The 27,997-nt window shown below is 39.6% G+C and overlaps 2 protein-coding genes across 7 annotated transcripts; one reads left to right on the top strand and one right to left on the bottom strand.

Moving 5' to 3' along the window:
- Positions 1-81: 81 nt before the first annotated feature.
- On the top strand, positions 82-10,797 carry LOC135507873 (dnaJ homolog subfamily C member 5B-like). 3 transcript variants are annotated; one of them, XM_064927607.1, is made up of 5 exons: positions 82-175; positions 3,771-3,895; positions 4,758-4,971; positions 5,246-5,396; positions 8,733-10,797. In XM_064927607.1, exons 2-5 carry the CDS (start codon positions 3,780-3,782, stop codon positions 8,822-8,824), a joined length of 573 nt encoding a protein of 190 aa, XP_064783679.1. In that variant the 5' UTR covers positions 82-175; positions 3,771-3,779; the 3' UTR covers positions 8,825-10,797. The 3 variants fall into 3 exon arrangements, with proteins under 3 accessions (XP_064783679.1, XP_064783678.1, XP_064783677.1); XM_064927606.1 differs by having other exon boundaries at positions 94-259; positions 3,741-3,895; XM_064927605.1 differs by having other exon boundaries at positions 96-259.
- A 4,941-nt stretch (positions 10,798-15,738) lies between these two features.
- LOC135507872 (putative deoxyribonuclease TATDN3) lies at positions 15,739-27,961 on the bottom strand. Of its 4 annotated transcripts, none has more exons than XM_064927603.1 (9): positions 27,786-27,961; positions 27,627-27,659; positions 26,997-27,155; positions 26,823-26,885; positions 25,364-25,473; positions 25,164-25,219; positions 20,840-20,952; positions 20,492-20,572; positions 15,739-17,945 (listed from the first exon to the last, which is right to left on the bottom strand). In XM_064927603.1, the coding sequence occupies exons 1-9, from the start codon at positions 27,837-27,839 to the stop codon at positions 17,802-17,804; spliced, it is 813 nt and encodes a 270-aa protein (XP_064783675.1). In that variant the 5' UTR covers positions 27,840-27,961; the 3' UTR covers positions 15,739-17,801. The 4 variants fall into 4 exon arrangements, with proteins under 4 accessions (XP_064783675.1, XP_064783676.1, XP_064783673.1 ...); XM_064927604.1 differs by having other exon boundaries at positions 20,492-20,569; XM_064927601.1 differs by lacking the exon at positions 15,739-17,945 and adding an exon at positions 17,952-19,455.
- Between the last annotated feature and the right edge of the window lie 36 nt (positions 27,962-27,997).

Here is a 27,997-nt window from a genome sequence, read left to right as displayed (position 1 = left end):
TTCTATGCATATGGTCGCAATTACATTCCAGTACAACTAGAGCGCGTGTGTGATTTTTATGCGCAAACCCGCCACAAGCGAACCCGGTGACTACAAACCGGAATTGGCAGGCTATAATGAAATGTTCTACTTCCTGAAGTCACCGGCAAGTTTTGTTTTGGGAGATTTTGTTTCTGTGAGTCTACACTTGTTATTTTTAATATAATAATAATAATTGTGCCACGGACACCAGGAGACTATCGACCCCCGTCGAAACAAAGTGGGTAGAATGTGGCAGTGTGTGATTATTTGTGGGTTATGCACTTGACTTCCTCATGCATAGTTTATCTAACCAACTGAAAGCGTAACTTTCTGACAGTCTGTTTCAGGATCAATCTTTAATGGCAGATCAATTGTTTTATTTTCTCAAATTAATAAACAACAGAGGTTAATTCAACGAGCATGTTTGAATGGTAATGCTGTAGGTCAGTACTGGGTGTGTTAGAGATGTCGACGATGAGTATCAAGTGTTTGTTCGCTAACGCCCAGGAAGATCCTATTCAAACTCCCATCAGACTGCTCTACAAGCATTATAATGCCAAAAGCAGCGGTGTAGGCAGAAATTCGTTAATGTCAGGGCCAGCAAAAATATAGGTGTGCCGAAATGTGGGCATTCAAATTATCATAAAAGGTTAGGCCACGCTATACTCTACTGTAATCGATCGCACCCAACAAACCATCTAAAATGTGATTTCGCATTACAGACCAATAGTCTTGTAGGCCTACGTAAATCCACTACTCTTACAAAATATGCGACTCACATAGACCTACACATAATACGCCTATATTTAATGAGAATAGAACATAATAACCTGATGTAACAGTAATAATCACAATAGGCTTGGCAATCTCTTACAGGCTCAACCAGGAGATAGTTGGCTAGGCAGTCACAAATGTAACCATTTAACACTAGGAGAGCTGAGAGCATCATATTGACTCAAAACGAAATTGACTTTAAGTACTCTGCCATTTTTAAAGTTATGTCCTCCCTGTCCTTGACTTTCCTAAATAAGTCTAAGTTTAAGACCGTCAGGCCTATGGGGTCAATTTCACGCCATATGTATTGAATTCAAAATAAAATACATCGTTAACATGAAAAACAAAGTTGAGAATGTAACATTTTTGTGGATGGGTGGAATAATGGATGTTGAAATCAAAAACCAAACAACTGAAAGCAAAATGTATAGAATTGTAAACCAAAAGTAAGACCTCAAAAGCAAAACCCCAAAATGTGTAAGCAAATAATGTTAAATGTCATGTTTAAAAAAAAAAAAAATATATATATATATTTAAAAACGAATGCAAAAATCGTTTTCGGTTAAACTTTCCCCGCAACCAATCCTATTGAATACATTTTGCCTACGCTTTTGCCCGCATGTACTACTTTTTGATTACGCTAACTAGTATCTTTGCTTTCACTGCCAGTGTTTTCGATTTGCGAGTTTTGGCATTATTTTTTCCGTGAAGTACGGGGTTCAGAGGGAGGTGTAGACAATGCGTTTCCATTGGTCCGCTAGTTTTGGAGTGACGGTTCACCTTAACCGAATCAATGTTTTATTGTGTCACTGGCTCTGACCCTTCTAACTACTTAGGTAAACATATGAATGACCTGTTGCACAACGTTCGGCGCAGGTGTTGGTAACTGTTTCGCCATTGTTTAGAACAGGGGGATGTTGCACCTCAATTTAGCAAGGAACACAGCCGCCAGAGGAAAAGGAAGATATTCCATGATGAGATCTCTCAAGATGAGACAGCTCAGGGCAGTGCAGCAACGATGTTTTGGGAACACAGTGTTTTTTTTTTACTGCTATGGACAACATCACAAGTTACTTGGACACAAGGTTCCACACCACTGCAAAAAAATGTAGAATAATTTTATGCTGTTTTGAAAGTTGGGCAGATTAGTGAGGATAAAGTCCATTCTGTGTACCAACCACTGATCATGGAGTATTCCAGAGATCTTACACCACAGTTTCAAAATGAAGTAAGACACCTGGACACTGTATATGCTGCCACTCTCCCCCCTAATTTATCCCCTCTTGGTCACCTGAATACAATTTGTAAGATGCAGCTGTAAATCATTTTTGGAGAAGTGTGCATTGCTTTACGTATATATTTTGCACGCTGCCTGTGACTGTTGCGGATAGAGCTTTCAGTAAGCTAAAACTGATGAACTATTTGAGGTCCCAGGACAGGCTTTGCAGTCTTGTCATGATGTCCATTGAAAGGCAGTTAGCTAGAAAGCTGGACTTCGAAGACTTAATCATTGACTTTGCTAGCAAGAAGGCTTTTTTTGGGGCGCTGGGTTAACGCTGAGCAAAGGCCAGTGGTTAACTGTTAAATGGCATGGCTATGGATATTGGATCACTACAAACATGATGCCCACAGGCTGAGAACAAGACTGAGAACAGACTGAGAACAAGATGTATCTCAAAGTAATGGCTAGATTGCCATAAAATTAGTTATGCACAGTCAAGACCCCAAGTGGAAGAAACCTATTGATTTGGTGACCACTTGACCTAGTTAAGTGCGCCACCATCAGGCCTTTTCACTTCCATTTTGTTTTCCATTTCCACTTTTACAGCTGCTTATTTTCTAGTTGGTATGTAATACTTAGTTCAAAAATCGACTGCTGATTTTATTATTTTGTTTGTTATGTCATTCTATAGATTATGATAATTTATTTTCATTGAAGAGGTTCATGTATATTTAAGTTATATTTGTTTTAAGTTATTCATTCATTTTAAGAGAATTTTCCATTCAAGAATTTTACAATTTAGACTGTAGAAAATGGCCTTTAGCACATTTCTTATAGAGGGTATCCGTCTTGCATCAAATAGTTAATTCCACTTTATGCAGAATATTGCATGCTTGTCTGCACAGTGTTATATTTTCACAGCTCACTGTCAATAAATATCGTACAATAAATATTGGACTACAAGAGAGTTGCAAGCCTGCAAAGGTAGAGTTATTTAAAGCTTTGAATGGGTCAATTGGGTTCTGGAGGTGTGTGGTTACAGCAATTGCGCAGGGTTGGTGTGGCCTTTGGTGGTGGGGCCCAATGTGATATCTTATCATGGGGCACAAAATCCCTCGTGGTGTGCCCCTGACTACACCAAAACTATATTGAAACTAATTTCACACGTACACTGAGATTACAAAACATTAAGAACACCTGTTCTTTCCATGACATAGCCTATCCTTGCCAAACAACTCTTAAAATGAACCCTTGAGGTCTATTTCAAAATATATATTTTTGGGGGCTGAATTACTTACTCAAAATATGCCATTCTGTTCCTTTGAAATGCATTTTCTTAAATTCATAAATTAAATCCCAAAGACCTGCCCTTAACAAAGTAGTGAATAATGATCTTTGTGATGGTGTTTATTTAAAGGAATACTTCAGGATTTTGGCAACGAGGCCTTTATCTACTTCCCCAGAGTCAGATTAACTAGTGGAGACCATTTTTATGTCTCTGTGTCCAGTATGAAGGAAGTTAAGAGAGAAGAGTCAGGCCGTGCTTTTATCATCAACATCTCTAACACACTGGTGTGGGGTGGGGTTAATGAGTAATTGATGGGGTCGAATGCAGGCTGGTGGCAGACAGAAACATAATGTGCACATTTTTTGCATCCTTGTGTCATGAGCTAAAACACAAGCAAAGCCTATGATCTTTCACTATATCCTCATGGCATACCAGCCATAGCTGTTGTATTTATCATTGTTGCAGATCTAAAACATGGCGGAACCAAACCAAAGGCCTCAACGTAAGATGTCCACCACAGGTGACAGTCTATACAATATACTTGAACTGGAGAAGGGAGCATCCGCAGGTGAAATAAAGAAGGCATACAGGTATAAACGGGTGAAAGTAGATCACATTTTTTTCCTGGTATGGGACCTCCTATATGTGCAGCAAAACATTTTATGGGCCTAATCTTGGAACGACATATAGAATCCCTGTTAATTCAATAGGATCTCTGTGGGCCTAGTCGTAAAGATTTGTCATTTAACTTTTAAAATGTATTACCTTTTATTGTGTCATAAACATATTTCCAGCCTCCAAACAGTGGTGAATGGAAAGAGGCGATTGTCATTAGGCCAAAATGTATGCGTCAACTGCTGTCCGCACGCACGTCTCTGTCTCGCCCATCATCTCTGCCTTGGCAAAATGTCAGTGTTCTTGTCACATTATAGAGTGTAGGCTATACCACCTGTTGTCATTAGCTCATTTGTCATGCCTCTGACATACGGTAATAATAAATAGTGGTATAATAGCCTACAGTTTCCTTGACATTTCTATTTAATTATTGTGATGTTTTACTGGTACGGCATACACCCACTTTATTTTGCCGGACCATACCGCCTTACTTTCACCCCTGGTTATAAAACTCTCAACCACAGACAAATGCTTTGAGAAAGACTACAGAACAGTTAAAAACACATCTGTTTTCTTAATGAAAGCACCATTAAGTGAAACTATAGCATAGGCTGTCCTTACTCTTTTTGGAAGATTTCTAGTAGATATAAAACAAAATACATATTTGCATACTGGTAACCTGATTACCTGCTCTGTGGTTTTTGCAAATGAGGTCAAATGATTCTCCTATTATATTTCTAAACTCAAACTGTCCCATGACTTACTCATGTGAATAAAAGCAGAGCACGACTTGAAGTTTCCCTGTGACAATATAAATAAAAGTCCTCCTCCTCCCAGGAAACTAGCACTGAGGAATCATCCTGACAAGAACCCAGACAATCCAGAGGCAGCTGAGAAGTTTAAAGAGATCAACAATGCCAACTCCATCCTCAACGACGAGACCAAGAGGAAGGTCTACGATGAGTACGGCTCCATGGGCCTCTATGTGGCCGAGCAGTTTGGAGACGAGAGCGTTAAATATTACTTCCTCATTCACAAGTGCTGGTTTAAGGTGAGAAGTCTTTTAGGGCTTACACATGTTCATATGTATACACTTTGCAGATGCTTCTACCCAAAAGTTACTTATTGTACAGTGAGTGCATACTGTACATTTTTACTAAGCGTATGTGATCCCGTTAGAAATTAACTCACGACCTTGGCGTTGCTAAATTGTACTGCATGTTAATTATTAAGGTCATTATAGTTTTCTAACACTTACAAGTGTATGCATGACAACTTATGTCAATTATGCCCTGTGTGAAACAAATCCCTTCTTTATTTCCCAGACCCTGATGGTGTGCTGTGGGATCTTCACCCTCTGCTGCTGCTGTTGCTGCTGCTTTTTCTGCTGTGGCAGGTGCAAGCCACTGGAGGAGGAGCACGGATACGTAGACCCAGACGACCTGGAGGCTCAGATCAGAGCTGAGCAGGACAGGGGTGAGTGTGGGCGAGGCCTGGGGGGAGGCGAGGCCTGGGGGGAACTAGATAGTCCTTTAAGTATTAGGCAGAGGCTTCACATTTCTCACTGTCAATCGTGAATTATAATTATAAAGTTCTACTGGTGCAACGTCCATGCAGAATCTACATACTAACCATTTGATCTTGCATTTAGATCTTGAGTTATACAGTGTTGTTTTGAATGATGTAGAGTGAATGAGCTGTAGCATAACCTACCTGTGGTTAACGCACATATTTTGCTACTGGGGCATGCTGTTGAGTTTTGGCCACATGAGAAAAATGCGACCAATCGCACAACCATCCTAAAATCATATAAGAAATTAGGTGGTGTTTTTTGTCTTACAGTAACGTTACACTATGCTTATGTCGTGTCTTTACTATCATTAAACTGAAGACTTCGTTTTTATCAAAGATTTTCTGTAATTAGTTACTCGATTAAACTGAATAATCATGTAACTGTAATTAACTAGGAAGTTGGGGCACCAAGGAAAGTATTCAGATTACAAAGTTATAATTTCCCAATATAACCTTTCAGATATTTTCATATCTGATCAATAGTCTTCTGATTAATGATTTATTTATTTTACCTTACGTTAGTCTCATTCCAAACGTTGTAAATTGTTGGTTATCTGCACGAATCCAGTCTTCACTATGAGTCATCCATACATCAATTGTCTTAAATCATTTATTTATTACTAACTAAGTAATTCACAGAAATGCACAAACAAACTGTAAATATGGTTACATGAAATTATAGAATGTGCCCTAGTGGGCTGAACCCGGCATGGCGGCTTTTTAGACAAAGGGGCAATGGGGGGTCGACTGAGAAGTCCCTACAGAGTTAATTATAACACATGAACGCTCAATAATTCGGGAACAATTGCAATCAATATATATATTTACGCTCAGTGTGTCGTCTTGATCGCTGGTGAAAAGTCTTTCTTTTGTAGAATTGTCCGTCTCTCTCTCTCTCGTCTTGGTTAGAGGGGATAGTTCAAAGTGACATTTGTTATTGAATGGATGTTTTCGGCGGTTGTCGTTCTTCGCGTTCAATTGATACCGAATTCCTAGCTGCAGACTAGTAATTAGTATCAAAGACTTGTTCTTATTCTGTCGGTAACGATAGTCTTAAGAGTTTAACCACGTGGTATGGTTAAAAGATTCTACAACCTTTAGCCATCTCGTAATTGAGGTAAGCTTGGTCTACAACCTTTGTCCCCCTCCTAATGGAGAAAAACATGTCCTGCTGATAATTTCTCAAAGTTGGGTTTTATTCGGAATGGCAGAAAAGGGCTGTCCCAGGATGTCTGACCCTAACTTGGCTCAGGGGCGGTCCTCTGATTTAGTTCAAATCCAATTGGGAATTGTATTTTTCTTCAACAGTCCACAATCATATTACACCATTATACAAACAGTATCATACTCACTCATTCATCTTATACAACAATTAGATGTAACCCTCATATCTGAGGCTATTATATAAACAGTGTTATGGTAATGTGGCCACGCCGTCTCTCTTGAGCTTCCCAAGTTGTGACAAACGCACCAGTTCGTACCTGGATTCTTCACCGATCTTTTACACTTTCTCTGGAACATGAAATTTGTTCGTACCTCAAGTTCTGTGAGGTGGAAGGATTTCCTTTGTCCTCTGAAAATGTACCCTCTCTCTAATACTGTGTGGCCTTGAGGCAGGGTCTTCTGAGGAATTTATGACCTCTGACCACAGTAGTCTGGTTGTAGAAGCAGAGAGCGGGGGATGGTGCTCGCTGTACTCATAGAGGCCAACGTCATGACACTTATTATATTTGGTTCTGTTATGTAGAATACTATCAATGTGATTTTGCAGACATGTATTATTTGCAACTGTATTAAACAAGCACCATTTGCCACCAGTAGCCTGTTGTCTACAAGTAGTGCTTAAAGTAGAGAATCCTGCAAAACCTTTGGGGCCTTTAGCCATTTTGGGGCAGGAGGGAACCTAGTGGTTAGAGCGTTGGGCCAGTAACCAAAAGGTTGGTGGATCAAATCCCCGAGCTGCCAAGGTAAAAAATCTGTCATTCTGCTCCTGAACAAGGAAGTTAACCCACTAGGTCATCATTGTAAATAAGAATTTGTTCTAACTGACTTGCCTAGTTAGGTAAAATAAATAAATACAAATTGGGAAGAGGGGTTCAGAAAAGTCAGATCTGCAGCCACTCCATAAGTATGATGTCTGTGTGGGTCAAACAATACATCTTTAGAAGCTAGTTTTAGAACCAGCCTCTTTGTTTAGAGCAACCTGGACATCACTTTTAAGATGGTCCAGCGCACACTGAAGTAGGAGTCTGAAAATGTTTTTTAATTTCACAGCCGGTGGCGAGACTTTAATAATAATGGCTCAGCCAGACGCTAGGGCAACCTCTGGCAACTCAGTTGAAACTCCAAACTGCGTCGGCTTTAACACTCTTTGTATATTGTATATCGTGCTTACTGCTTACGCCCATTGATTAGTGCTATTGTGGGCTAGCAGCTTATTATCCCATATGCTTTTGGCAATTGGAAATTCAGCTCTGAATGTGCTCACTAACTCTAACTATGCCAGTGTGCTTATCACTGTGATTACTTTTGTTGTTGGTACCTTTCTTTAGTCTTTCATGCTACAGCTCTATCTAAAAAGTTTGTCGTGTTACTTCACACCACTAGCTGAACTAATTCCAATTCCAATACTTTCCCCCATTGCCAACCATGCGTTCTTTGTGATGTTGACATGATTAAGGCCATGCTTTAATGTTGTTCTGTTAATCAATGGCTGTTTACACAGGCAGCCCAGTTATTGGCAAAAAAAGCTGATCTGATTGGTCAAAAGACCAATTAGTGGAAAAAGAATGCAGCCTATGTTTATGTAACAGTATAGACTTTACGTCCGTCCCCTCGCCCCGACCTGGGCGCGAACCAGGGACGCTCTGGACACGTCAACAGTCACCCTCAAAGCATCGTTACCCATCCCTCCACAAAAGCCGCGGCCCTTGCAGAGCAAGGGGAACCACTACTTCAAGGTCTCAGAGCGAGTGACGTCACCGATTGAAACGCTACCAGTGTGCACCACCGCTCACTAGCTAGCCATTTCGCATCAGCTACATTTACAAAACATGTTTTGAAAATGTTTATTATCATTACTAATAGGAAGGGTTGGTTCAAAAAAGCAGAATTCAAATTTTAATTTCATATGGACTAATAAAAGTATATTTTTCAAATAGGTCATTTCTGCCTGCTTGTGTCTTGGCTTGGACTCGAAGAGCTCAGTGAATTAACAGTACATCTCTGTTCTCCCTGCAGGGGAACAAGAACCAATTGTGATCCAGCCTCATGCTGCTGCTAATGAGAAGACCGAGTTCGATCACGACCAATCTGCAGCCAAACCACTCTGACCCTATACTCACCACAGCGGACCAGTAGGAACCTGTCAGTGAGATGTCTTCCCATAGCTTGGTCCCAGATCTGTTTGTGCTGTCTTGCCAACTCGTATGGTCATTAGGACTTGGCAAGACAGCACAAACTGATATGGGACCAGGCTGGTCTGCCCACTCTGGTTACTCCCAACTAGGGTTGTAACTTTCCCAAAATTCACAGGTTTTCCCGAAATAAGGAGGGAATAAGCAGGAAATCTGGAATCCTCCATCCAGGATTTCTGGAAAACCAGGAAATGTGACATTACTGTGATCAGTTTCTGTGGTTCGTTTTTTAAATCCGTGGCTGGTGCTTAAATCATGCAGTCGACCCACCGTACTATATGTGGCCAAAGCCTTATATTTGAATATATATATTTTTTTATGTCTCAATATAAGGGTCTGTATGTGGCTCCTTTGAATTATAAATTGGGGTCGATGTTTACAAGAATCGTACATTCTTATGATTGTGCCAAATGCCAAGTTTACCTTAATGCTGAGGCAAACTTTCTTTGTAGATTGAAAAATATAGCATTTTTTAATAGTACAGAACAATATGTGCAGAGTAATGGCTTCTATGCATGCTCAATGGAGAGTGTAGGGAAGGTGTTTGAATAGAAACTGATCTGCCTCCCAAATGACACCATAGTCCCTATGTGTAACACACTACTTTTGACCAGAGCTATGTAGTGCACTACTTTTGACCAGGGCTCATAGGTCTCTGGTCCAAAGTAGTGCACTATATAGGGAATAGGAAGCTATTTGTGAAGAAAGGGAAGGGAAAGCGCAGCCTGAGTCTGAAGTTGTAAACGAATGTGCACTTTGAACGCCTTGTGGGTCGTTCAACAAAATGTGTCAATTTTGGGTAGGGTAACTTGGTAAAAACTTTCACATAATTCTGTCATAAAGAGCACATGTTCAACTTAATAAAAAACACTTTTTCCCGGTTCAAGGTTAAATGGGTTAAAATCTTCCTAGAAGTCACAGAGGGTGCACAAAGGGACATGCCAAAATGCTGAATCTTTGCACTTTAGAAAGTCTTTATTAATATGAATAATCAGCTGTATTGAAAGTTTTGGTATACATTAAATGGGACTTGTTTTTTTTAAATATTGGTGCAAAATTTCTACTTTAAATATTAAAGGAATGCAAAAGGGACTCATTTTGTGGAACGACTCTTCTAAGCATAATGATCGTTATAATAAGGGTCTGCTGTGGACTGCCACTACCCCTTGTGTGGGAGCCAATAGCTGCAGCTTTAACCTATGAACCAATGTGAATCGACGCCAAAAGTTTAAATGTGTTTATATGTTTGTTTTTAGGCAATATTTTTGTACTGTCAAGCTTTATTCTCAATTTTCCAAAGCTTATGATTCCATACATGTGCTCACTTTTTTCTCATATGCCTCTCTTATAGCTCCCTCTCTCTACATGGAATAATATCGGAGTTCTTGTAATTTAAACATGTCTTCCTGACCCATATGACTTCCCATTTCTTCTGATGATGTCTGTCTTCTTGTGTGACCTGGATTCAGTGTCAAATTCTGTTTCTGTGCAATATAGTGTACATTAAATTGAGCACTTCATGAGCACACCTGCTCAACCTTTTAAACACTTGGACACCAAATAATGCCATTTGTTGAAAGCCATTGTCTCACATACCAGCAATTCTCAGATTTTTAAAGTGGGTTTCTTTTGTAGTTCAGCAGTATCACATTCAGTAAAAACTGGGAAAAAAATATAACGCAGTTAAAACACTGCTGTGATTATTTGTCCATTGACTTTAATTAATCTCACTGAGGATTTAACTGTGGTGGCTTTGTGTCAAATGCTGTTGTTATATTTAATCCATAACTCTTTAATTTCCCCAAGCTAATATGCAGGATTTGTCAAAGGCTTTATTTTTGAATTAATGTGTTACTATCATTCTCCTTTAATAAAAATGTTTCCCTTTTGTTTTGATCCTACTTTCTACTTTATATACTGTTAATACTGTAAAATATTTATATAAATGTATATTGAATAAATTGGGGGTTATGTAAAGAATTGTCTGCTAATTTATTTCTCACAGAAATTCTACATAAACTTATTTTTCAGGAAAATACAATACTTCTACAGTATATGTACATATGTAAAGATCCTTGTAGAAAACCACACCTGGCAGGTTTTTAACAGACGCAGGCATGAATCAGACCAACGTTAAGAGACTGGCAGAGTTCATTTGGAGATTTGTGTTGTAAACTTAGAGGCAGCAATGCCATAAGGACAGTGGTGTTTCCTTTTAGTTTAAGCATGCACTTTTTAGCCTGTTTGATTCTTTCTACACTTTCAGTAGCTGTTTTAGGAGGATAATTAAATGTTCTGATGATGGATTTGAGAAACACCATCTTATTGAGGATGATATTACATACTCAATTACATTACTGGGGTATGTAGCACTGGCGTACCGGACCCTCCGCATTGAGGGGAGCCCACAAGCTCTGGGGGCCCATGCGCCTGTCAAAATGTCTATTTTTATTTAATAAACTGTTTTGACAGTAACCCTCAAAAGTAATAAACCTTTTTAATTTCCATATGTACGAGGAAGATAAGTGTTTGTTTCTTGGGCTTCAAGAATGGGACTAAAACATAAACTAATTGAAAGTACAGTATGAGTGGATGTCAGCGAACAAATGTAGCCAGTGCAATGAGTGGAGCTTACTCCGGTGTTCAAAAACACAGCCTAATGCTTCTTAGGTAGTTCTTTATGAGTTTTACTTTAGAAAACGATCTCTCTGCAGATGTGACAGTTTCAGGTGTGGTAAAAACAGCTTGATTGCTGTAGCAACAACAGGGAAACTGGGCAGAAGGGAGTTGTTCTGTAACATCTTTAATTGAGGCGCTCATTCTCCTTAATTTGCCGGCCTCGACACGTTACGGAAAGAGTAACTGTATAGGAAGCTCTGGGGACAGGTTGTCTGGATACTGGACAGCCAATAAATTGGCAGATGCAAACCGGTTATCTTTAGCAGAAAACAGTTCATGAGGACTTGAACATAAAAAGATGTTTGCGATTTCTTTCAAACTGGTGAACTGCCGTAAGAGTTGTGTAGATGCAATATCAACAGTCTCTTATCTCTGGTATATCTTGTCATGCATCATTCAAGACAAAGTTTAAATTGTGTGCAGTGCAATGGACACATAGTGCATTCTTAAAGTATTCCGGTCAAAATGAGCAATCGGAGGAGAAGGGCCTTGGTCAGGGAGGTGACCAAGAACCCGATGGTCACTCTGACAGAGCTCCAGAGTACCTCTGGGGATGGGATAACCTTCCAGAATCAAATCATCAAAACAAATTGTCACATGCGCCGAATACAACAGGTGAAATGCTTACTTATACAAGCCCTTAACCAACAATGCTTTAAGATGTAAAGTAAAAAATTGAAAATAAAAGTAACATAATTCAACATTAGCAGTAAAATATCAAGCGAGGCTATATATAGGGGGTACAAGTACAGAATCAATGTGCGGGGCAACCGGTTAATTGAGGTAATATGTACACGTAGGTAGAGTTCAAGTGACTATGCATAAATTATAAACAGAGAGAAGCAGCAATGTAAAAGAGGGGTCTGGGAAGCCCTTTGATTAGATGTTCAGGAGTCTTATGGCTTGGGGGTAGAAGCTGTTAAGAAGCCTTTTGGACCTCGACTTGGTGCTCCGGTACCGCTTGCGGTGCGGTAGCAGAGAGAACAGTCTATGACTAGGGTGGCTGGAGTCTGACAATTTTTAGGGCCTTCCTCTGACACCAGCTGATATAGGTCCTTGATGGCAGGAAGCTTGGCCCCAATGATGTACTGGGCCGCATGCACCAACCTCTGTAGTGCCTTGTGGTCGGAGGCCAAGCAGTTGCCATAACAGGCAGTGATGCAACCAGTCAGGATGCTCTCGATGGTGCAGCTGTAGAACCTTTTGAGGATCTGAGGACCCATGCCAAATCTTTTCAGGCTCCTGAGGGGGAATGAGAAGGACAGCCATCTCTGCAGCACAACACCAATCAGGCATTTATGGTAGTGGCCAGATAGAAGCCACTCCTCAGTAAAAGCCACATGACAGCCTTCTTGGAGTTTGCCAAAAGGCACCTAAAGGACTCTCAGACCATGAGAAACAAGATTCTCTGTCCTGATGAAACCAAGATTGAACTCTTTGACCTGAATTCCAAGCTTCACATCTGGAGGAAACCTGGCACCATCCCTACGGTGATGCATGGTGTTGGCAGCATCATGCTGCGGGGATGTTTTTCAGTGGCAGGGACTGGGAGACTTGTCAGGATAGAGGGAAAGATGAACGGAGCAAAGTACAGCGAGATACTTGATGAAGATCTGCACCGGAGCGCTCAGGACCTCAGACTGGGGCGAAGGTTCACCTTCCAACAGGACAACAACCCTAAGCACACAGCCAAGACAACGCAGGAGTGGCTTCGGGACAAGTCTCAATGTCCTTGAGTGGCCCAGCCAGAGCCCAGACTTGGACATATATTGTATGTTACACTAAAATACCAATTATACTTATTTTATGACATAGGAAAATCAGAAGAAAGATATCACATTGTTTCAGGTTACATCAACATGTCATGAGTCCTTCAGTTTTAATACAGTGAAGAAAACATGTTTAAATGCCCTTTTGTACTCTTGATGCCATTTTATCTTCATTACAAAGAGTAACAATTCCTGACTGTCCTCTTGGGATACACATGCAGATCACCAGGTGGTCTGCTGACTTGCAGAAGGGTCTGGTATATGTTTTCTGACTACTCAGGGCCATTCAGAGTCGTAAAGAGATAAAGGGAGAGCAGTTTATTGGTCTTGTTGAAAGGGGGTGGCGTCAATTACAGAACTGTAAATCTTGGCCTGGAATGTGGTACTCTGTCCACTCGTGGGCTCTCATTACAAGAACACTTTCTAACTGGGTTAAAATTAGACTGTAATATTTTTTCATAACACCCGCAACCCATTAAAAACTTCCTGTGACCCAAATTAGGGTCGTGACCCACCCGTTGAGAATTGCTAGTTTACTGCATGTAGTACCAGGAACCCATGGACTGACACCACTATCACTATGAGGGTTGAGACTGAACTAAAGGGACCACAATGGGGGAATGACTTAACGCATTATGGGTTCTGTCATAGGAAGATCTTACTGCTGTACTCTACACGAACCCAGAATAAAATCTAACATGTACTGGCTAGCTGCTTGAATAACATTTGTGGAACAAGTTATTCTCTATTACTTTGTTGTATACCTCCTGAATGTAAAATATACAATTCAATCCCTGTAAAATTACGGTTTAAAAGCAGGAACATTTCTTAACGACCGCCATGATTCGGTCTTATGTAGCAAAATTTGAAATGTTTTTATTTTATTTTTTACATTGGATAAAAGTTGAGACTCAGAGCTAGAAAATTGTATATCATACACTGCAGTTGAAGAACAATAGGAAAGTTATTCTGCTTTGAAAGTTGATAAACTTCGAATCCCACTTAAGAAAATGGCCCTTGAATGTTTTGGTACACCTACTAGAGCGCTCTTCTTTATTTACACCCATTCAGCATTGTTCATACCCTCTTAAATGTTAGTCCCACCCATCTCTTTAAGGATTCACATGTGAGGCCATTTGCTAAACAGACTGATTAGTTTAGTTTAGTAAACAACCAAATATGAATCACCCCCAGACAAACTTAGCTAACTTGATGGGTCATGTAATCATCTGGAAAAGTGTTTTGTTTAGACATAGTCTTATCTTTTGTTCAGTCGTAGCTCGCTAAACAATGAACCCGAATAATCCCAACTCATACTACTACCAACCAATACAAACATTGTCATAGCTGACATTGTCATAGCTGTAGTATGAATCTGCAGGTAGCTAAAGCTAACCAACCAGGTTCAATGTTAGTTAGCTAACATAAGGCTATAACTAAGAATGCAAACGGTATCTGATTCGAATAATATTACTACACAGATCATACATATAATGTTCACTTTCGAGCCAGCAAGCTAACGTTCGCTAGCTAGCTAACAGTACACTAACTTGCCATGAAAACAACTTTCTGACGCTTCATGACAGACTGGAAACATTTAACTCTTGCAGCTACATCTTGTTTTGCCAGCGTTGTGTCAAGTTACTCCAGATCACACTGACCGTGGCGTATGCAGAAAGTAGCAAATCACTTTTTTCCAACTTATCTGTCGATAGCGCCTGCTAAATTCAGGGCATCAATGTTGTTGAGAAAAGTAGCAAAACCTTTGTAGTTCTCAATGGCTAACGTTATAGATTTAAAAAACTGTGTGGTAGAAAGTACTATCAACACATACAGAGCAGCTCACGTCATAAACAGAAGCATGCTACATGGTAGACCAATCTAAACTCATCTCCCTGCATGTCCAGACCATCCATTATCTCAGACAATCATGGCTAGCGGGAAGGTTCCGGTCTTTCCGTCACTAAACTAACTAGGCTTGTAATTTAACAATTTCCGGATGGAATACAAGTTTGTTATTAAGGCACATGAAAGTTCACATGTTCCAGAAGGCATTTCTGCCCAAAAAAATGCACTTTGATTTAAAAAAAAGTATGTTCAAATGACTCTCCTGTGAAGTAGTGACGTGCGACATACGCCTAGTTTCCTGAAACGAGTCACATTTGTCCGTAAAGAATGTAGTGCTACTGTAATTTCATGAAAAAGCCATTGCTGTGTTTCTATGGTTTTCTCCAGGTTATGCTATAAGGTAGTGTCTGGTGTCGTTGTAACTGTTACTATAATTTAATTATGCCAATGTGCTTTCATCAATTGAAATCCCTTAATCTATTTTATGAGAATTTGTAAGATTTCTTGTTTGCATAAAATAGACGCAGACCAGTCTTTCAATAATAGGTAATAGAATTTATTCTCGGAGCGCGCTGCCACGTGCAGCAGTTTATATACAGATCATGACGTCATTTCACTGCTTTAACAGAATCCCCTCCTCTCGACCGGGACAAAGTAAGGTGAAAAGTTCATTCTAACTTACTAACACACTCCCAGATAACTTTTGACCCCTCAACACTGAACTGACAGTTTTAATTAAAAGAAAACCTAGGAATGCACTCACTACCTTATCTAAAAACCCCAGAGCTAAGTTTCAGTTGGGTCAACCATAGGCTAACGACCTTGTGTGTTTACACAGTCCACAACCCATTTGTTTCTGCCTAGTTGGAATGGTGTTCATTAACTTTTATTACTCCTTGTCCGTGTCACACCATCCCTCCTTATGAACTCATATTGTCAATCACTTATAAAACAAAGTATAAGTTTACCTAGATACAATTCTATTTAAAATGGGGATATTGTTTATTCATTTATCCATAATAAATCCATAATAAATTCAACAGTAACACATAATTTACATGTAGCACAAGGAATGTAGCACAAGAAATCTGATCATATTTATTTAAAGAAATACATTTGTCATATTTATTTAGCCTGTTATATAACAGATGTTGGATATGAACATAAGTACTGAAACATTTCAATCTCAAAGTTTGTTTTTTTAAACTCTACACCTCAACTCCTAGGCATACAGAGTCCAAAAGCAGCTCTAACTTGAAAGTCTATATACAGTGCCTTGCGAAAGTATTCGGCCCCCTTGAACTTTGCGACCTTTTGCCACATTTCAGGCTACAAACATAAAGATATAAAACTGTATTTTTTTGTGAAGAATCAACAACAAGCGGGACACAATCATGAAGTGGAACGACATTTATTGGATATTTCAAACTTTTTTAACAAACCAAAAACTGAAAAATTGGGCGTGCAAAATTATTCAGCCCCCTTAAGTTAATACTTTGTAGCGCCACCTTTTGCTGCGATTACAGCTGTAAGTCGCTTGGGGTATGTCTCTATCAGTTTTGCACATCGAGAGACTGAAATTTTTTCCCATTCCTCCTTGCAAAACAGCTCGAGCTCAGTGAGGTTGGATGGAGAGCATTTGTGAACAGCAGTTTTCAGTTCTTTCCACAGATTGTCGATTGGATTCAGGTCTGGACTTTGACTTGGCCATTCTAACACCTGGATATGTTTATTTTTGAACCATTCCATTGTAGATTTTGCTTTATGTTTTGGATCATTGTCTTGTTGGGAGACAAATCTCCGTCCCAGTCTCAGGTCTTTTGCAGACTCCATCAGGTCTTCTTCCAGAATGGTCCTGTATTTGGCTCATTTGTTGCAAACTTTAAACAACACTTTTTATGGATATCTTTAAGAAATTGCTTTCTTCTTGCCACTTCCATAAAGGCCAGATTTGTGCAATATACGACTGATTGTTGTCCTATGGACAGAGTCTCCCACCTCAGCTGTAGATCTCTGCAGGTCATCCAGAGTGATCATGGGCCTCTTGGCTGCATCTCTGATCAGTCTTCTCCTTGTATGAGCTGAAAGTTTAGAGGGACGGCCAGGTCTTGGTAGATTTGCAGTGGTCTGATACTCCTTCCATTTCAATATTATCGCTTGCACACAGGTGGATTGTATTTATCATCATTAGTCATTTAGGTCAACATTGGATCATTCAGAGATCCTCACTGAACTTCTGGAGAGAGTTTGCTGCACTGAAAGTAAAGAGGCTGAATAATTTTGCACTGGACAGCTGACCATTGAAAGGAAATTTCCCTGACGTTTGCGGAGATCACATTCAAGGTAAACACTGTGCATGTCAGCTCCCCGGGCCCCGAAGAAGTGGATGCCGATCATGGCAGCCCCCCCCCCCCCCCCGCACCTCTCTAATTCAGTGGGGTTGGGTTAAATGCGGAAGACACATTTCAGTTGATTGCATTCAGTTGTACAACTGACTAAGTATCCCCCTTTCCCTTAAGCGTAAATTACCTTTAAAAAGGTCAAGAGCCATGCACTACTATGTAACATGCCTTGGATTGAAACCCGGACTTGGTTGTTCAGGTTCTGAGTAAAGTCTTGAGCCTTGGGAACAGGCGCAGGGCATTCTGTGTCGTCACCTCCATCACTGTTTCCAAGGGAACCCCTTTGATCTTACTGATGTACTCAGCACAGACAGAGATATTCTTTGGCTCATTTCTCACCTAATGTTTAAGATGCAAAAGCATGTCTAGTGTTAGTAATACCATCTCTAAAATATATTCTTAGATGCATCAATTTCAAACATTACTTGATGTACAACCACTTTCAAACCAGGATAAAGTCAATGGCATATGGATTTCAATCTACACTGAACAAAAATATAAACGCAACAGGCAACAATTTCAAATATTTTACTGAGTTATAGTTCATATAAGTAAATCAGTCAATTGAAATAAATTCATTAGGCCATAATCTACATGACTGTAAATACAAATATGCATCCGTTGGTCACAGATACCTTAAAAAAACGGTAGGGGCGTGGATCAGAAAATCAGTCAGTGTCTGTTGTGACCTCCTTTTGCCTTAAGCAGCACAACATCTCATTTTCATAGAGTTGATCAGGCTGTTGACTGTGGCCTGTGGAATGTTGTCTCACTCCTCTTCAATGGCTGTGCGAAGTTACTGGATATTGGCGGGAACTGGAACACGCTGTCGTACACGTCAATCCGGAGCATCCCAAACATGCTCAATGGGTGACATGTCTGGTGACCATGCAAGCCATGGAAGAACTGGGACATTTTCAGCTTTCAGGAATTGTGTACAGATCCTTGCGACATGGGGCTCTGCATTATCATGATGAAACATGAGGTGATGGCAGCAGATGAATGGCACGACACTGGGCCTCAGGATCTCGTCACGGTATCTCTGTGCATTCAAGTAGCCTTTGACAAAATGACCCCTTTTGTTACATTACGGCCTTAATCTAAAATCTATTGTTTTTTTTCTTCTCATCAATCTACACACAATACCCCATAATGACAAAGTAAAAACAGGTTTCATAAATGTTTGCAAATGTATAAAATATAAAACCCTGAAATATCACATTTACATAAGTATTCAGACCCTTTACTCAGGGCTTTGTTGAAGCACCTTTGGCAGCATTTATAGCCTCAAGTCTTCTTGGGTATGATGCTACAAGCTTAGCACACCTGCATTTTAATATACATTTACCCGATTTCACTTTGTCATTACGGGATATTGTGTGCAAATTAAAGAGGATAAAAAAATATGTATATTTTAGAATAAGACTAACGTAACAAAATGCGGAAAAAGTCAAGGGGTCTGAATACTTTCCGAATGCACTGTATGCCTGCCCATACCATAACCCCACCACCACCATGGGGCACTCTGTTCACAATTTTGACATCAGCAAACCTCTTGCCCACACAACGCCATACACGTGGTCTGAGGATGTGATGCCAGTTGAACCTACTGCCAAATGGTAGAGAAATTAACATTGAATGATCTGGCAACAGCTCTGCAGTCAGTATGTCAATTGCACGCTCCCTCAAAACTTGAGACATCCGTGGCATTGTGTTCATTGTTTTGTGTGACAAAACTGCACATTTTAGAGATGCCTTTTATTGTACCCAGCACAAGGTGCAACTGTGCAATGATCATGCTGTTTAATCCGTTTCTTGATCTGCCACACCTGTCCTGTGGATGGATTATCTTGGCAAAGGAGAAATGTTCACTAACAGGGATGTAAAAACATTTGTGCACAACAATTGAGAGAAATATAATTTTAGTGTGGTTGGAGGGTTGGATCTTTTTGGTTCAGCTCATGAAATATGGGGTCACTTAGAAATGTCCTTGTTTTACATGTTGCGTTTATATTTTTTGTTCAGTATATATACTGTGTTATGTTTTATATACACTACCGTTCAAAAGTTTGGGGTCACTTAGAAATGTCCTTGAAAGAAAAGCTAAATTTTTGTCCATTAAAATAGCATCGCAGAGTCTATTTACTACTACTAATGAAGCTGCCAGTTGAGGATTTGTGAAGCGTCTGTTTCTCAAACTAGACACTAATGTACTTGTCCTCTTGCTCAGATGTGGACTGGGGCCTCCCACTCCTCTTTCTATTCTGGTTAGAGACAGTTTGCTTTGTTCTGTGAAGGGAGTAGTACAACGAATTGTACAAGATCTTCAGTTGCTTGGCAATTTCTCGCATGGAATAGCATTCATTTCTCAGAACAAGAATAGCCTGACAAGTTTCAGATCTTTGTTTCTGGCCATTTGGAGCCTGTAATCGAGCCCACAAATGCTGATGCTCCAGATACTCAACTTGTCTAAAGAAGGCCAGTTTTATTGAAAACAACAGTTTTCAGCTGTGCTAACATAATTGAAAAAGGGTTTTCTAATGATCTCTGCCTTTCTGATGATTAAGACTTTTAAATTGATTAACTTGGATTAGCTAACACAACGTGCCATTGGAACACAGGAGAGATGGTTGCTGATAATGGACCTCTGTACACCTGTGTAGATATTCCATTAAAAAAAGTCTGCCGTTTCAAGCTAAAATAGTAATTTACAACATTAATTAACAATGTCTACACTGTATTTCTGATCAATTTGATGTTATTTAATGGATGAAAATGTGCTTTTCTTTCAAAACAAGGACATTTCTAAGTGACCCCAAACTTTTGAACGGTAGTGTATATTGCGTTTTGTTTTTGAGTGTAAATAAATAAGTTAGCAATCCTACCTGTTTCTCTGGACCCAAGGCAGGTGAATCGGTTTCTAGACACATGCTCTCCAACGGCAGCTGTTTCACTAGCTTCTGCTTCTTGTGAGAAAACATTTTTTTTTAAGTAAGAGACATAAATTCAAATTAGCACATTAAGTGACATAGTTCAGAATGTACAAGACTCACATCGGTTCAGATAAAATGCATCAACAATTATTTTTTTTAAACAACGAGCAAACAAGTGCTGTAGTGTTAGTACTACTTAGTGTGAGAATACAAATCAAATCCCAATTCATTTCAAGTGAATTTAACAAAAGCCTTAATACACTTACAGAAAAATAAAGTTATAATTATTAAACTCTTTACCTGTTCACTTCTTACTATAGATGGAGGAATGGAGAAGAAATACCCAGCCTTTACTCCCTCCATGGCAACTGAGGGTTTCCCATCAAAAGCATGAAGAAGAGCTTTCTCAACACCTAGTGGAAAGTCAAAATCAATCACATTTATTTATAAAGCCCTTCTTACATCGACTGATGTCAAAGTGCTGTACAGAAACCAAAGCTAAAACCCCAAACAGCAAGCAATGTGTGTAGGTGTAGAAGCAGGTGTAGAAGCACGATGACTAGGAAAAACTCCCTAGAAAGGCCAGAACCTAGGAAGAAACCTAGAGAGGAACCAGGCTATGAGGTGGGTGGAGATTATAACAGAACATGGCCAAGATGTTTAAATGTTCATGGATGACCAGTAGGGTCAAATAATAATAATCACAGTGGTTGTCGAGGGTGCAACAGGACAGCACCTCAGGAGTAAATGTCAGTTGGCTTTTCATAACCGATCATTCAGAGTATCTCTACCGCTCCTGCTGTCTCTAGATAGTTGAAAACAGCAGGTCTGGGGCAGGAAGCAAGTCCGGTGAACAGGTCAGGGTTCTGTAGGCGCAGGCAGAACATTTGAAACTGGAGCAGCAGCACGGCCAGGTGGAGTGGGGACAGCTAGGAGTCATCAGGCCAGGTAGTCCTGAGACATGCATTGTTTACTATATGAATTAACTTGGCAGATTCCGTGCCTTCAGAAAGTATTCACACCCCTTGACTTTTTACACATTTTGTTGTGTTACAAGGTGGCATTAAAATGGATTTGTCATTTTTTTTGTCAATGATCTACACAAAATACTCTGTCAAAGTGGAAGAACAATTTGAGCCTTTGTAAAAAAAAATAAAACACTAATATATTACATATGGATTCAACCCCTGAGTCAATACATGTTAAGAGACACCTTTGGCAGTGATTACAGCTGTGAGTCTTTCTGGGTAAGTCTAAAAGCTTAGCACACCTGGATTGAATTTACCACAGGTGGACTCCAATCAAGTGTGTCAAAGTGGAAGAACAATTTGAGCCTTTGTAAAAAAAAATAAAACACTAATATATTACATATGGATTCAACCCCTGAGTCAATACATGTTAAGAGACACCTTTGGCAGTGATTACAGCTGTGAGTCTTTCTGGGTAAGTCTAAAAGCTTAGCACACCTGGATTGAATTTACCACAGGTGGACTCCAATCAAGTTGTAGAAACATCTCAAGGATGATCAATGAAAACCGGATGCACCAGAGCTCAATTTCGAGTCTCATAGCAATTAAGTAATGTGTAAATATGTAAATATGGTATTTCAATTTCTTATTTTTAATACAGTTGCAAAAAAATACAAAAAACAGTTCTCGCTTTGTTATTGTGTGTGATTGATGAGGGGAAAAACTATGTAATACATTTTAGAATAAGGCTGTAACGTAACAACATTTCTTGTGGGAAAACATTTTTTTTAAGGAAGAGGCATAAGTTCAAATTTGCACATTAAGTGACATAGTTCAGACAATACAAGCCTCACATCTGTTCAGATAAAATGCATAAACATTTTTTTTACACAACGAACAAACAAGTGTTGTAGTGTTAGTACTACGTAGTGTGAAATGTAATAAACGTAACAAAATGTGGAAAAAGTCAAGTGGTCTGAATACTTTCCGAATGCACTGTATACAAAAGTATGTGGACACTCCTTCAAATTAGTGGATTCGGCTATTTCAATCACACCCGTTGCTAACAGGTGTATACAATCGAGCACACAGCCATGCAATCTCCATAGACAAACATTGGCATTAGAATGGCTTTACTGAAGAGCCCAGTGACTTTCAGAAAGCGAAGAAACACCAGGAGAAGTGTTCCAGTAAAGGGGGGGGGGGGGGTCAACTATGCCTGTAATTGATTTAGAGATGCCCTAAACTGTTTATTTGGAGTATCATGTTGATTTTGGAGGTCTACACACTGGGAAGCGTATTGTAATTTAAATTCAAATGCATTGAGATACCGATCTGTCATTAACATGCCACTCGCGACAGTTAAACAGATACAAATGGGGGCTGTAATGAGAAAAGTTAATACTGGTAATATAAGTAGTATAAACTGTATATATATGGTCCCCTGTTTGTAAATGTACATTCTAACTGTGTCGGTGTGTGCTAAATCGAGGGTCTTGAATTTCAGTGATAGACTCAACGTGAAACACTAAGGACTGTCATTCTAAATTTGGGTTGTATAACCATGATGAGTTTTATAACCAATGATAGTAGGGGTTTTGTTTTACCATGTTATCAGGATTCTAATGTTAAAGCGCATCAATACATATGGCTTTCTGGATGATATAGTACCATTGATATGAGCATGTTTTAGTATGTTTTTAACTATGTAAGTGGACATAGTAGTGACTAACATGTTATGGGTTAGATGGATGATTTATGTGCAAATGCATTTGTAGCCAGAGGTTAAGCACATACAGGGCATGTGTTTGAGACAGAACGTTTGCTGCACAAGGGTGTTAGTTGTAGATTCTAGCAGAGATAGTGTTTTCATTTCAGACATTATTGTCAACTTTCAGTGAGGGGTTTGCCAAAGAATGTACAATGCTTGAAATAGCCAAAGATACCTGTATACAGGAAGCCATCTTACCAGAAGGGAAGTTCGCTGTAGTAGTAGCATCACAACTTCTGCAGAGTGTGCCGAAGGATAAGTGACCATTGCTGTACATTCATACCCCAGGGTGAGGGTAACTTGACTATTGTAGTGGAACATCTGAAAGAGCTCATCAGTGATCTCGCAAACAAACACCAAACGAAGCGATTGCCTTGCATGTGGTGATGAAGCGTGTACCGATGTTTAATTCTTATGTTATTTTCCCCCTTCTGAGAATGAATTGCACGATGTGAAGGTTTGAAACTCAATGACAAAGGAGGTCATTTACGATTGTAATGTACTAAGTCTAAGAAAGTCTTCAATTTTTCCTCTTTCCCCTCATGTTAATGATTGTTTGATGAAAATGCTTGTAAGTAATTTTCTATTAGGTTGAGACATAGTCTCAAAAGGGAGGACTGTGGTGGAAAATTACTTTGACATCATATGCTGTTTTTTCTTAAGAGAACTGTGCATTGTTACATGTTAGTGTTTTTTTTGCTGACGCAGGCTTGTCTTGTGTGAATTAGTCATAAGTCTGGGTGTACAGATAAGAACCGGGTGCGACCACAGTATGTGACATCCCATTTTTACGATCTGTAGGAACTCATCTGCGTGGAAACTTGCAGGAAGGAACAGACAATGGAGGCAACGTCAGCTATCAATTTGCACAGACAAGCAAAATGCCTTTTACACACTATGTTCCCCACCCGTTTGCACATATCTGCTAACTGCCACATAGACAAAGAGGTTGGACTTTACCATAAAAGCTAAGAGCCAACTTTGTTCGTTGAACTCTTAATTCTGCACCTTTGAGTGATTGTTAACTGCTCCATTTTTGCAAATCTTATAATAAAGTTGTTGTTTGAAGAAACTAGTATCTCTTCGGGGTGGCAGGGTAGCCTAGTGGTTAGAGCGTTGGACTAGTAACTGGAAGGTTCAAACCCCTGAGCTTACAAGGTACAAATCTGTCGTTCTGACCCTGAACAGGCAGTTAACCCATTGTTCCTAGGCCGTCATTGAAAATAAGAATTTGTTCTTAACTGACTTGCCTAGTTAAATAAAGGTAAAAAAAAAAAAATTCTGGTTAGAATTTCCACGACAGCTGTTATTGTGAAGTGGTAACATCGAGGAGCAACAACAGCTCATCTGTGAAGTGTTAGGCCATACAAGCTCACAGAATGGGACCGCCATGTGCTGAAGCATGTAAAAATCATCTGTCCTCAGGGGCAACACTCACTACAGAGTTCCAAACTGCCTCTGGAAGCAACGTCAGCACAATAACTGTTCATCTGGAGCTTCATGAAATGGGTTTCCATGTGTTTCCAATTCCCCTGTGCACAAAGCGAAAGTCCATACAGAATTGGTTTGTTGAGAACGGTGTGGAAGAACTTGACTGGCCGGCACAGAGCCATGACCTCAACCCCACCTTTGGGATGAATTGGAACACTGACTGCAAGCCAGGCCTAATTGACAACCTTACTAATGCTCTTGTGGCTGAATGGAAGCAAGTCCCTGCAGCAATGTTCCAACAGTGGAAAGCCTTCCCAGAAGAGTGGAGGCTGTTATAGCAGCAAAGGGGGGAACAACTCCATATTAATGCCCACGATTTTGGAATGAGATGTTTGACGAGCAGGTGTCCACATACTTATGGTCATGTAGTGTACATAGAAATATATGAAATTACCTTGTTCCTTTAGCAGGTGTATAGTAGGTCTGCCTGCAGATCTTGAATGGACATTTCTAAACAATGGATACACCATGTTACAAAAAACATCTGACAAGATATATTGATTAAAACAAATGGACTGCGAGGAAAATGTATCAATGCAAACAACAACGCATGATCAATAATTTTGATTTGGTTTATATTAGTGTAGGACTCACAGCGGAAGGTCCAGTTGTTTTGCAATCTCTGCCTGCCGAATAAGCACCTGTCTTTGACTGTCTTTGTCTGCGTCACCACTGACAAATCTGGGGGTGAAATCCAAGCCTACCTGTAAGTGAAGGCAATGATGACTGATTATCAGTGATGTAAGATCATCAACCAACCACTTAGTTAGTGTGGATCTAACCCCAGCCCAGGCTTATTACCACATACAGTGCATTGCAAAGGTATTCATACACATTGGATTTCTTCAATACAGCGATTACAGCTGTGAGTCACTCCAGTGTAGATTTAGCCTTGTGTTGTAGGTTATTGTCCTGCTGAATGGTGAATTACTCTTCCAGTGTCTGGTGTAAAGCAGACTGAAGTAGGTTCTTCTCTAGGATTTTGCCTGTCTAGTTCCATCCTGTTTCTTTTCACTCTGAAAAACTCTCCAGTCTTAGCCGATGTCAAGCATACCCATACCATGATGCAGCCACCACCATGCTTGAAAATAAGAAGGTAGTTACTCAGTGACGTGTTGTGTTGGATTTGCCCGAAACATAAAAATTTGCATTCAGGCCAAAAAGTGTATTCCTTTGCCGTGTCTTTTTTCAGTATTACTTTAGCACCTTGTTGCATTCAAAATGCATGTTTTTAAATATTTGTATTCTGTATATTTGTATTCTTTCACTCTGTCATTGAAGTCATTATTGTGTAGTCACTACAATGTTGTTGATCCATCCTCAGGTTTTTCCTATCACAGCCATTGAACTCTGTAGCTGTTTTAAAATCACCAATGGCCTCATGGTAACATCCCTGATCCATTAATTTCTGTCCTGCAGCTCAGTTCAGAAGAACGACTGTATCTTCGATGTGTCTGGGTGTTTTAATACACAATCCACAACATAATTATTAACTTGACAATGCTTAAAGAGATATTCAACGTCTGATTTGTTATTGTTACCCATCTACTAATTTGAAATGCTCCCTGGTCTTTGTAGTTGAATCTGTGCTTGAAATTCAATACTTGACTGAGGGACCTTACAGATGTTGTATGTATGGGGGACAGAGGAAGGGTTAGTCATTATTTTTATTTTTTTATTTCACAAAGAGTGAGTCCATGCAACTTATGTGATTTATTAAGTCAAATTCAACTCCTGAACTAATGTAGGGTTGCCTAAACAAAAGGGCTGAATATTTATGCAACAACTATATTTTAGTTATGTAAATTTGATTAATCTTTTAAACAAATATACATTTTCTTCCACTTCGACAGAGTATTTTTAGTAGATTGTTGACAAAAAAATGACAATTAAATGTATTTTAATCCCACTTTGTAACATGATAAAATGTGAAGAAATCCAAAGGGTAAGAATACTTTTGAAAGGCAGTGTATGTAGAGAGTTTTGCCTGCTGGACAAGACTAGTGTGGATCTGTATCAATTTGCACACAAAATCAATTCAAAGACTACTTACCTCCCCAATAGCAACAAGATGGTCTTTATATTTCTCTATCAGGGGCAAAGCAGCATCTAAATCCTGCATAGAGAAAATATGACCATTTAACAAACAGTGCCGTAGTAGACATGCATTATGATGATGATGATGGTGGTGGCGATGAAGATTATGATCTTTGTTTGGGGCACATACCTGGAGTACGGCTCCTCTCTGTGGCTCAGGAGCTGTCCCCTGTATAGGATGGACACCTAAACAAGGGAAAATAAAGCCTGGGAACCTCTGTGACAGCTCTATAATCTTTTCAAACTCTCCAGCATTTTCTGCTACTGCTAGTAGGGCTAAAAGCCCAGCCTGAAACAAAATAAGTTTTATTGGTCACGTAAACATATTTTGCAGGTGTAGCGAAATGCTTATGTTCCTAGCTCCAACAGTGCAGTAACACCTAACAATACACACATTAAAAAATGTTCATAGTGTGTATTGACATTATGGACAGTATATGAATAGAAAAGGTGTGTACAGCAGTAGTTATATAGAATTAGCCTTGACTAGAATACTGTATATACATATGAAGTGGGTAAAACAGTGACGTAAACATTATTAAAGTGACCAGTGTTCAATGACTATGTACATAGTGCAGCAGTCTCTAAGGTGCAGAGTCGAGGACCGGGTGGTAGCCAGCTAGTAAAAGAACTAAAGTTCAGGGCAGGGTACTTGGCAGAGGCCGGCTAGTGGTAAAATGTATACTATTAGGACACGCCAATGACTAGGGGACATCCCCTGGACTACGACATTAGCAACAACTGAACAAGTTACAGTTACCTTTTTAGAATTCTCAATCACATCTTCTATGTCCTGAAAGAAAATACAATAAATTGATTAAAGCATTAGACAAAACAGACAGACTGTCATATCTAACGTTAATACAGAACCAACAATTGGTAAAGCTTCAATAAAAAATGCGTTACGTAAAAGTCCTACATTGTCGAAATCTCTTGCAGAGATGTGACAGTGGCAGTCAATAAAGCCCTTCATGGATAACTTAATTTATTTCAAGTTGGAGAAATGTAGACTAAATAGCCTATAATTTTCATAGAAACATGCTCTGCAAAAGCTCTCCCCAAATTGTCACGTTAACGAAATATTGTGGATTCCACTTCCTGGTTCGTCACCGTTTACATTATCCAATCAGC

The sequence above is a fragment of the Oncorhynchus masou genome, chromosome 21 (genome assembly GCF_036934945.1).
Source record: "Oncorhynchus masou masou isolate Uvic2021 chromosome 21, UVic_Omas_1.1, whole genome shotgun sequence".
NCBI lineage: Eukaryota > Metazoa > Chordata > Actinopteri > Salmoniformes > Salmonidae > Oncorhynchus > Oncorhynchus masou.
This window is presented reverse-complemented; position numbering and strand designations above follow the sequence as displayed.

Excerpts from the sequence above, each read along its gene's own strand:
- LOC135507873 (XM_064927607.1), top strand. The coding sequence starts at position 3,780 with ATGGCGGAACCAAACCAAAGGCCTCAACGTAAGATGTCCACCACAGGT. Across the intron at positions 4,972-5,245 it reads TTCACAAGTGCTGGTTTAAG|ACCCTGATGGTGTGCTGTGG; the intron begins GTGAGAAGTCTT and ends TTTATTTCCCAG. Across the intron at positions 5,397-8,732 it reads CAGAGCTGAGCAGGACAGGG|GGGAACAAGAACCAATTGTG; the intron begins GTGAGTGTGGGC and ends TTCTCCCTGCAG.
- LOC135507872 (XM_064927601.1), bottom strand. The coding sequence starts at position 27,839 with ATGAAGGGCTTTATTGACTGCCACTGTCACATCTCTGCAAGAGATTTC. Across the intron at positions 25,220-25,363 it reads AAACAACTGGACCTTCCGCT|AAATGTCCATTCAAGATCTG; the intron begins GTGAGTCCTACA and ends TCCATTGTTTAG. Across the intron at positions 20,953-25,163 it reads ACACCTGCTAAAGGAACAAG|GTGTTGAGAAAGCTCTTCTT; the intron begins GTAATTTCATAT and ends ACTTTCCACTAG.